The sequence below is a fragment of the Octopus bimaculoides genome, chromosome 13, assembly GCF_046866305.1.
Source record: "Octopus bimaculoides isolate indiv1 chromosome 13, ASM4686630v1, whole genome shotgun sequence".
Taxonomy (NCBI): Eukaryota; Metazoa; Mollusca; class Cephalopoda; order Octopoda; family Octopodidae; genus Octopus; species Octopus bimaculoides.
Window position 1 is genome coordinate 37,459,378 of NC_142940.1, and position 11,417 is coordinate 37,470,794.

General features: G+C 40.1%; 1 protein-coding gene across 3 annotated transcripts in view; it reads left to right on the plus strand.

The window, feature by feature from the left end:
* The window catches only part of LOC106878852 (tRNA (carboxymethyluridine(34)-5-O)-methyltransferase alkbh8), a 53,043-nt gene extending 42,522 nt beyond the window's left edge, over positions 1 to 10,521 (plus strand). For 2 of the 3 annotated variants that reach the window (XM_014928192.3, XM_014928194.3), the window contains 4 exons: positions 617 to 689; positions 3,270 to 3,425; positions 8,113 to 8,262; positions 9,852 to 10,521. In XM_014928192.3, the coding sequence (XP_014783678.1) occupies positions 617 to 689; positions 3,270 to 3,425; positions 8,113 to 8,262; positions 9,852 to 10,427 (955 nt within the window). In that variant the 3' untranslated portion in view covers positions 10,428 to 10,521. The remainder of the gene's footprint in view (positions 1 to 616; positions 690 to 3,269; positions 3,426 to 8,112; positions 8,263 to 9,851) is intronic. The other variant, XM_014928193.3, reaches the window with a different exon arrangement.
* The last annotated feature ends 896 nt before the right edge of the window (positions 10,522 to 11,417 follow it).

The following is an 11,417-nucleotide window of genomic DNA, read 5'->3' on the forward strand; positions in this document are numbered from 1 at the left end:
TTTCTACAATAGCACCAGGCTGACCAAAGCTTTGTGAGTGGAGTTCGAGGGCAGAAGCTGAAAGAAGCCCATATATATGTGAGTGTGTGTGTGTTCATTGGTTTATGTCAAACAAATGAGAGGAGAGTGCTCAATACATGTTGTAGAGGTTATGAATCTTTTAGCTGAAATTGAAAGATGACATTTTGTCATAGTTTGTCAGTTTCTTGCCTGAAGACCACAATGATGTGAAACATGAGTTGCAGGAGAGACTGCCAATTTTATTTCCAATGAAAAAAGCTTTATATGCATGTGTGTGTGTGTGTGTGTGTGTGTGTGTGAGGGAGAGGGAGAGAGTATATGTTTGTGTTTCCTTGTCTTGACATTGTATGATTGTTGTAGATTTGTGTCACTGTCATTCAAGCAGTGTCATTCCTTTCCAATATTTTTGTGAAAAACGTGTCTGGTCACAGGGAAATATTACCTTGCTTGGAATGATGATGATGATGATGCCAGTGGTGTTGGCAGCAATGGTGACAGTGTTGTGGTTGTTGTTGTCATGATTGGTTTATGAGGTTTTTAAAGATCTTTCTGAAAATTTAAGTGAAAAGTATATTTCTATTTATGTGTTTTACAGTAAACTGGATCCCTCCGCTCTTGAAATCCCAGAGACTAGAGCTGCCAATTTAGAAGTCACTCACGTCCATCAGGTAACCAATCAAACAATATTTTTTTCTTTTACAACAGATGTAGAACAAGGGGTACCTGCATAAAGCCAGGGATCAGCCACCCCTATTTGTAATCGCACATTTTTGATATTTTTACATTTACCCTTTGCCCATATGTCTATTGTATCATACCTCACATATAAAAATATCCTCATGTATCCCCCCCTCCATTTCTTTTACTAGCAGAGTTCATCCTCATCATCTTCATTATCCTCATCTAGCATCTACTTCTCCAAGCCTGTATGGGTCAGATGGAATTTGTTGAGGTGGATTTTTTACAACCTGATGCCCTTCCTGTCACCATCCCCACCTCACCTGTTCCCAAGCAAGGTAATATTTACCCCATGGCCAAGCATGTTTTTCACTGATGATTGGAAATGAACAACATTGCTTGTATCCTGGTGATATTCACTTTACAAACGTCATCTAATGCCAAGGCAAGGGTATACACACACACACACACATAAATAAATACATACATCTGGATGCCTTTCCTATCACCAACCCTCATCTGTTTCCAAACAAGGTTATATTTCCCCATGGCCAGACTTGCTTTTCATGGAACATTGGAAATGAACATCTTCACTTGTATGACTGCAGATTGTTTACAACTATCATGTGGTAGGAAGACAAGGGTACACACAAATACATCTGTGTGTGTGTGTACACACACATCATGGACTTTCAGTTTCTGTCTACCAAATCTACTCGCGAGTCTTTGGTCAGCTCAAGTTTATAGTAGAAGACATTTGCCCAAGGTGGCATGCAAAGGAACTCAATCACACATCTATGTCCATGTTTATGAAAGCATAAATTAAACAAATCTAAAAGTCATTAACTGCTCAATGACTCACAAATACCTTGTATTAGTAAAATTTTTACAAACCTGTCTGAGGCTTGTAGAGAGCTGTAGTCCACCAGTTGATGTCATCTGCTTCAAGCTCTTCTGACTTATACCATTGAGTATTATCAGGGGAACATCTATGAAATCACTTGACTGCTATTGAGGAACAGTGGCAATCTCACTTGTATCAATGATATGAAAAAAGCACCCAGTACACATTGTAAAGTGGTTGGCATTAGGAAGGGAATCCATCTGTAGAAGCCATGCCAAAGGTGACATGGTTCATGATGCAGCTTTGTTGCTCACCGGATCCAGTCAAACTGTCTAACCCATGCAAGCATGGATGACAGATGTTAAATGATGATGATTTTATATCCCAGTCAAATATGTAGAATCTGGTGGAGCTAGGGATGGTCTGTGTTGGTAAAAGGTTTGTGATGTAGAATGAATTTTGTTGTGAAGGAGAGAAGTCTAACATTTTGGTTAGGATCCCTTTGTGCTGAAACAAGTTCCTCTCTTACTGATGACTGCTTCTACTTTAAATTTCTTCTTGCCATTTCAGTAAAACTATTTACATGACTTTAAACAATGTTTTGTACATGCTATATCGATGTAGTACTGTATTTGTATGTCCCAATATGGGGCACTGTATCAACTAAGTACTGTATCAGTATGGTCCACTATGGGTTACTAAATCGATTATAATACACTATCAGTAAAATCTAGTATGAGGTGCTATATCATCATCATCATCATCATCATCATCATCATCATATGTCTATATTCCATGTTAGCATGGGTTGCATGATCCAACAAGATTTAATGAGACAGAGGGCTGTGATGGGCTCCATTGTCTGCTTTGGTATGGTTTCTGCGACCCGGATGCTCTTCCTAATGCCAGCCACTTTACAAAGTGTACTGGCTATTCTTTTCATGGCACCAGCACTAGTGAGGTCGCAAAGAAACTTGCAAGACAAGACCCCTTGGCAGAATGGGGGTGGTGGTGCAGTATTGAAGGAGGTGGTTTTGTGCCAGGTGTTGAGAGGCTAAATTATGATAGAAGGTCAGGAACAGATATCTTGCTGTTGAGGAGCTATATGGCTACCCCAGCAGGGAAAGGAGAAAGGATGGTGAAGAAGAGGTGTCAGGGCATGTTCTCAAGGTACAAGAAGGTGGATAAAGAGAGAATTGGGACAAAGAACCCAATCCAGGATAGCTGGGTGGGTTGGTAGGTTTGTGCAAGTGTGAAAGGAGAGTGATAGGCAGTAGAGATGAGAACAGGACTGACTTCAGTGTTTGTGAATATGGATGGAGATATTGATAATGACTCATCCACATTCACCATTCTCTGCTTTCACTTCTATCAATATAGTACTGTACCACTATGGTCCAGTATGAGATGCTATATTAATAAAATACTGTATTAGTAGTAAGTATAGTACTGCATTACGATATGGAACTATACCAATATGGACCAATATTGGATACTATATCAATATAGTGCTGTATTAGTAGCATATGTAGTTCTATATTATGGTAAATTTCTATATCAGTATAGTCTAGTATGGGGATAAGTTTACCTTGATAAAAAAACAAAAAAATTTTTTTCTTTTTGGTTAATATTCTTCTTGTCTGTTGATAATTTAGTTTTGATTTTTATTTTTGGTTTCATATTGATTAAGGCGGTGAATTCTCTTTTGTTATATTCCTCACTTAAGGTCTACAATGAAATTGCCGATCACTTCAGTCACACAAGACACTCTCCTTGGCCCAAAGTGAAAGAATTCCTACAATCACTCCAAGATGGTGCTTTAGTGGCTGACATAGGCTGTGGAAATGGCAAATACTTTGGTGTCAATCCTTCAATTTATCAGGTATGTCACACTGTACCATTTCTGTTAAGGTCGGTATTGTTGTTTATACAGGGGCACAGCTAGAGTGTGCTGCCTGAGGCAGCCTTTGAGTTTGCTGCAGGGTCCCACCAAGCCTATGTAAGTTTATTCAGTAGACCCAAAAGTGCCACATCCATAAAAGCATTGCACAGGGTGGACTTCTCCCTCAAACCATCCCCAGCTACACTACAGTGTTTATATTTCAGCAATACAAACACATATACACAAACACACACATTGGGTACTGAGCTGAAAGAATTTTTAACATGCCAGGCAAAATGCTTAATGGTCTTTCATTTATCTTTGTGTTCTGAGTTCAAGTTCTGTTGAGGTCGACTTTGCTTTTCATCCTTTCGAGGATGATAAAATAAGTACCAGTCAAGTACTGGGGTTGATGTAATCGATTTAACCACTCCCCCAAAATTGTTGGCCTTGTGCCAAAATTTGAAACTAATATTTATATATATATATATATATATATATATATATATATATATATATATATATATAACTGAATAAAATAAAATCAACAAGAAGGAGTACGGTTAGACAGCTATTTAAACATGTTTCAATTTAAAGTAAGCAATGGTTTACCTGTATAATGGGATCCAGTTGTATCTTCTCAGGTGATATACAATTGCTGCCCTCATTAGTAAACTTTTGACTTCGATGAGTGTAGCTGTTAGCATCAAAGTCAAAGGTTTACTAACAGGGCAACAACTATATATCACCTGAGGATATACAACTGGATCCCATTATACAGGTAAACTGTTGCTTACTTTAAATCTTGTGTATATGTAGATCTATGTTGTATCGAAACATGTGTAGTGTTTATTAAATAGCTGTCTAACCGTACTCCTTCTTGTTGACTCTATTTTATTAAATTTTATTTTCACAATAAGAGGTGCAGCAACATCAAAGGCAGGTTAACTAGCAAGTTAGTTTTTGTTTGTGGCAGATGTTCAGGTGCAATAAAGACTGCAAACAAACAGGAAACAACTTCTATCTCATTCCAGGGTGAAAAACTAGAGGTAGTCGATAGCTTCCGCTATCTGGGCGACCAAGTTAGTAGTGGGGGTGGGTGCGCTGAAAGTGTAGCTGCTAGAATAAGAATAGCCTGGGCAAAGTTTAGAGAGCTCTTACCCCTGCTGGCGACAAAGGGACTCTCACTCAGAGTAAAAGGCAGACTGTATGACGCATGCGTACGAACAACCATGCTACATGGCAGTGAAACATGGGCTGTAACTGCTGAGGACATACGTAAGCTCGCAAGGAATGAAGCCAGTATGCTCCGTTGGATGTGTAATGTCAATGTGAATACCCGTCAGAGTGTAAGTATCTTGAGAGAAAAGCTGAACATTAGAAGCATCAGTTGTGGCGTGCAAGAGAGACGATTGCGCTGGTATGGACATGTGGTGAGAATGGAGGAGGATAGCTGCGTGAAAAAGTGCCACACCCTAACAGTTGAGGGAACCCGTGGAAGAGGTAGGCCCAGGAAGACCTGGGCTGAGGTGGTGAGGCAAGACCTTCGTACATTGGGCCTCACCGAGGCGATGACTACGGACCGAGACCTTTGGAAATGGGCTGTGCGTGAGAAGACCCGGCAAGCCAAGTAAGATCGTTGCCAGTGCCCCTGGACTGGTTCTTGTGCGGTTGGCACATGAGATGCACCATTTTGAGCGTGGCCGTTGCCAGTACCGCCTGACTGGCTCCTGTAGGATTTTCGAGCGAGATCGTTGCCAGTGCCCCTGGACTGGCTTGTGCGGGTGGCACATAAAAGACACCATTTCGAGCGTGGCCGTTTTCGTGCGGGTGACACGTAAAAGCACCCACTACACTCTCTGAGTGGTTGGCGTTAGGAAGGGCATCCAGCTGTAGAAACTCTGCCAAATCAGACTGGAGCCTGGTGTTGCCATCCGGTTTCACCAGTCCTCAGTCAAATCGTCCAACCCATGCTAGCATGGAAAGCGGACGTTAAACGATGATGATGATGATGATGATGATGATGATGATGAATACCTAATCCTAGACTTGGAAGTATACTGTTATACTACCGGCTATTTGGTAATTCTGAGGGTGAATGTTACTCGGAGTTTCACGTTCCCGTTCACTCCGAGTAACAGTCTTTTGTTATATTTCTGCTGCTTTTAAATAATTTATACTCTGCTACGTTCCTAATGGAATACACCTTAAATTATCATCATCATCATCATCATCGTTTAACGCCCGCTTTCCATGCTAGCATGGGTTGGACGATTTGATTGAGGACTGGTGAAACCGGATGGCAACACCAGGCTCCAATCTAATTTGGCAGAGTTTCTACAGCTGGATGCCCTTCCTAACGCCAACCACTCAGAGGTATATATATATATATATATATATATATACCGGAGTAAGCACATAAAATATGCAACAAGGTGGGAAAAAAGAGTACTCAAATACCAGAGGTAGAGTAATATGCTTTATTTAAAAGCAGCAGAAATATAACAAAAGACTGTTACTCGGAGTTTCACGTTCCCGTTCACTCCGAGTAACAGTCTTTTGTTATATTTCTGCTGCTTTTAAATAAAGTATATATATATATATATATGTATGTATGTATGATGAACTCTCCTGTTGAAGGCGAAGTAGAAGTGTTCAGCTTTTTTGCTGAGTGGCCTGCACAAATGATTTATGTGTGTGAAAGATGCATAGGTACAATAAGCACTGGAAATCTACAAAAAATAGACTCCATTAACTACTAGTGGGGTAGGCTTTGGTAGTAGATAGCTTCTGTTCTCTAGGTGACCAAGTTAGTAGTGGAGGCAGATGCTCCGAGAGTGTAGCTGTGAGAATAAGAATAGGCTGGGTAAAGTTCTGAGAATCCTACCTCTACTGGCAAAACAGGGCCTCTCTCTCAGAGTGAAAGGCAGATTGTATGATGCCTGTGTGCAAACAGTTATGCTACATGGCAGTGAAACGTACTGTGAAAGCTGAGGACATGCATAGGTTTGAAAGAAATGAAGCTAGAGTGCTTCACTGGATGTGAATGGAGGCAAATGGCCGATGCTGGTGGCACATGAAAAGCTCCTTTCGAGTGTTGGGCCTCACGGAGGCAATAACAAATGATCGACACCTTTGGCGTCATGTTGTGCATGAAAAGAAGATCATCAAGCCAAGTAAAATTGCAGTTGTGACAGATATTGGTGTCACACAAATGGCACCCATGCCAGTGGAATGTAAAAGCACCCATTACACTCTCAGAGTGGTTGGCATCCAGCTGTAGAAACCATGCCAAATCAGACTGGAGTCTGGTGCAGCCTTTCAGCTTACCAGCCCCGGTCAAACCATCCAACCCATGCCAGCATGGATAACGGACATTAAATGATGATCAAAAGTTTGTGCTGCACATTAGCTCACCCTCTCCATTAAATTAATGTTACCTGAACAGGTGCACTGTGTGCCATGCATCAGGTGTCGAAGTGATTGCAGAGGAACATGAGATGACGTCTTTTGCTCAAGAGCACAACACACCACCTGGTCTGGGAATTGAAACTACGGTCATGTAATTCTGACTGCAACACTATAACCACTGGGCCATGCGTCCTATATATATATATATATATATATATATATATATATATATATATATATCTTTATATATAGGTGCAGATGTGGCTGTGTGGTTAAAGAGGATGCTTTTGAACCACATGTTTTGGGGTTCAGTCCTGCTGCATGGTACTTTGGGCAAGTGTCTTCTACAATAGGCATAGGCCAACCAATGCCTTGTGAGTAGATTTTGTAGACAGAGAACGAGAAAGCTCATCGTATATGTGTATATATACACACACACACACACACTCTCTTTCTCTCTCTTTCTCTCTCTCTCTCTCTCTTTCTCTCTCTCTCTCTCTCTCTCTTTCTCTCTCTCTCTCTCTCTCTCTCTCTTTCTCTCTCTCTCTCTCTCTCTCTCTCTCTCTTTCTTTCTTTCTTTCTTTACATTTGTGTTTTTCTGAAAATCACAAGCTATGATTGGTGATGTTATTTCTCCTGCCTACCAATCATCTGTTCACATCACACCTCCAGAGACATGTGGAATAAGAACTCTAAAACCAATGCTTCAAAACCAATACCTGTTTGCCAAAGTTGACGAAGTGAGCAAGGAATCAACAGCCATCCATCAGACATACAGATGGAGTGGGGCTCAATTAAGGCTTTGTGGGTTTGGCAATGCTGACGCTCTTGGCAACCCCTGCACCTGTTTGTGTCCCTCAGTGTACTGGCCTTGCCTCATTTCCTCTGGCCCTGGGAAATCTGGGTGAGAGAAGGGCTTGATAAGTCTGAAGGATCACTAAGTGTAGCTTAAATTTATCTGAAATAACAGAAAATGTGAAATTAATTTAGTCTGTTGTTATTGCTCTTGTTGTCCATCAACTCTGATTAATTAGTTGAGTGACTTGACAGGATCCATGGATCTTGTACTCTGGATGACTGTGGTGGTGATGACGGTGGATAAAATGATGGACTTATTGTTTGTGGTGGTGGTGGTGATGATGATGGTGATGTAGATGATGATGATGATAATGATGGTGCACCAGTACCCTGATGATGATGATGAAGATGGTGATGATGTATTGTTTTTTAAAATTTCCTTTAAATAATATATTGTTTTTATTACTTATTTTTGTAGATTGGTTCAGATCGTAGTGAAAACCTAATAAATATATGTAAAGAGCGGAATTTTGAGGTGTTTGTGGGTGACGTGATGGCAATTCCTCTCAGATCGAACACCTTTGATGCCTGCATCTGTATTGCAGTCATTCATCATCTGTCCACAAAAGTAAGTAGATTTCATTTGATTAAACTAAATTGTTTAACCATTTATCATTTAAACAGGCTATATCCGGCCAAGGTGGAGGCGCAATGGCCCAGTGGTTAGGGCAGCGGACTTGCGGTCATAAGATCACGGTTTCAATTCCCAGACCGGGCATTGTGAGTGTTTATTGAGCGAAAACACCTAAAAGCTCCACAAGACTCCGGCAGGGGATGGTGGCGAACCCTGCTGTACACTTTCACCACAACTTTCTCTCACTCTTTCTTCCTGTTTCTGTTGTGCCTGTATTTCAAAGGGTCAGCCTTGTCACACTGTGTCACGCTGAATATCCCCGAGAACTACGTTAAGGGTACACGTGTCTGTGGAGTGCTCAGCCACTTGCACGTTAATTTCACGAGCAGGCTGTTCCGTTGATCAGATCAACTGGAACCCTCGACGTCGTAAGCGACGGAGTGCCAACAACAATATCCGGCCAAAATATTCTACCTGTTTTATACTCCAACCAACCAGATCAGCCTCTCACATCTACCCTATAATGTAATTCTAAAAAATAAACAGTTTCATCATCAAAATCTTAAGCTATAAGATAATGCTTAATTAATTCAAAATGAACCTTTCTAATATAGGCACAATGCCTGAAATTTATGGGATGGAGATAGTCAATTACATCAATCCCAGTACTCAACGGATACTTATTTTATTGACCCCTGAAGGATGAAAGGCAAAGTTGACCCCAGCAGCATTTGAATTCAGAATGTGAAAACAGATGAAATACTGTTAAGCATTTCTTTGGGCGTGCTAACGATTCTGCCAGCTTGCCTAATTAATTCAAAATAATGTGAATAAATAAGCATTACATTTGACAGACCCCAAGACAAGACAAAAAAATTTTTATAGAGAATACCACCTCCGTGTTTCATTAGACTACCCCTAATCCACCCCTCAACATCTGTTCTTCATTCATTATATTCACACACATGCCTCACTCACCTCATCATCACTATTTTTATCTCTTCCCTACTCAACCTTGATCACCTTCTCTTCTAAAATGTGAGTAGTCATGTTAGTCTACTGCAAGAAACCTTTTCTGTTCTGGCCCCTTCTCTTATACTTTTAATCTTCATCTCCTAGCATAAAGCTGCTCCCCTTGACGTTCATAGTCTTGCAGGCTGCCTTATGTTGTCACATGAAAAAAAAAAGCATCCAGTACATGCTGTAAAGTGGTTGGCATTAGAAAAGGCATCTATACCAAAGTAAACAGTAAAGCATGATGCAGTTCTTGGGGGCCATTGGGTCCTGTTAACTGTCCAACTCATGCTAACATGGAACATGGACATTAAATAATAACGATGACAGTGATGATGACAATAACGACAGTAGTGGTGATGATGATGACAATGATTGTGTTATTCATGCTGCTTGCTTCAACCAGTGAAGGGGCTTCTGCATAGTTGCAAAATAAATTCAAACAAAGGCAGTGTATTGTAACAAAAGGGGTTAAACAACCTTTTGACAACGACGACGATGACTACTACTACTACTACTACTACTACTACTACTATCATTATTATTATTATTATTTGTTTTTCTTTCAGCAACGTCGTCTTCAGGCTGTGAAAGAGCTGGTCAGGCTGCTCTGTCCCGGAGGCAAGGCTCTAATCCAAGTGTGGGCAATGGAACAAGAGGTAGACAACCAAGAATCTAAGTACATTCGGAAGAAGTCAAAACCAAGCCGAAAGGACAATCCGTCCGTATTACTCAATGTCAACAATACCTCACAATTTGACAGCGACCTTCCAGAAATAGCTGACATCAAACTCCAAGAAGACATTGGTAACACCAAACCAAACCGGCCCCCAACAAATAGTAAAACTGCCAATTCTGATAACGTTGAATCTGCTGAAGAACCTTTAAAACTTGCTGTGCATGTCAATCGTACCAGCTTCAAACAACAAGATCTTTTGTTGCCCTGGACAAAGAAAGTGAAGAAAACTTCAACCAAAGCTGATAGTTGCAATGATAATAGTGTTCTTTACCGATATTACCATGTTTTCCAAGATGGCGAACTGGTTGACCTGTGCCAGAATATCGATAATGTGGACATATTGCAGTATTATTATGATGAAGGCAACTGGTGTGTTGTTTTAAAGAAGTTACTCTTGTCGACATAAGCGCTATGGTGATATCATTTTCTTAACCCGTGTCATTAAACATGCCATCATTATGAAATCATTCAGCATATATGAATAAATATCTTAAAGAATGTATTTGTTATTATCTGTTTCTGTGTGTGTTTGCATGTGTAAGAAGGGGTATTTGTATATGTGTCTATGTTTAAACCCTTTTGATACCAGCCTGCTTGAAGCTGCCCCTTGTTCTATGATTCTTCCTGCCTGAAGCTGCTCCTTGTTCTATAAAACCTCTGGTTTTAAAGTAATATAAGTTAAAAACCTCCCACCAAAATTTCAGTTTAATTTATGTCCTAAAAACCAGTTCAATAATGAATGTTATTTGTGTAAATTTTTCATCATTTTTAAAACTGATTGAAACAAATTTGGTATATTTGAACAGAAAAAAGGTAACAAATGGGTTAAATATTCTGTTAGGTATGGCTATGTGGTTAGGAAGCATGCTTCACAACCATGTGGATTTTAGGCTCTTTTCTTCTGCATGGTGCCACGAGCCAGTGTCTTCTACTGTAGCCTCAAATCAATCCACAAATGCCTTGTGAGTGAAATTTGTTAGATGTAAATTGTATGGAAGCTTCTCGTGTGTGTGTGTGTATGTGTGTATATATATATATATATATATATATATACGTATGTATTCTTTTATTCCTGTTTCAATCATTTGACTTTGACTGCAGCCATGCTGGAGCACTGTCTTAAAGGGTTATTTGTAGTCAAAGAAATTGACCCCAGGACTTATTCTTTGTAAGCCTAGCACTTATTCTATCGGTCTCTCTTGCTGAAGTTGCAGGAACATAAACATACCATTGCTTGTCAAGCAATGGTGGTGGTGGGGACAAACAGACACAAGGACACACATGCATAAATATATATATATATATATATATATATATATACATATACACACACGATGGGTTTCTTTCAGTTTCCATCTACAAAATCCACTCACAAGGCTTTGGTCAAGTCTGGACA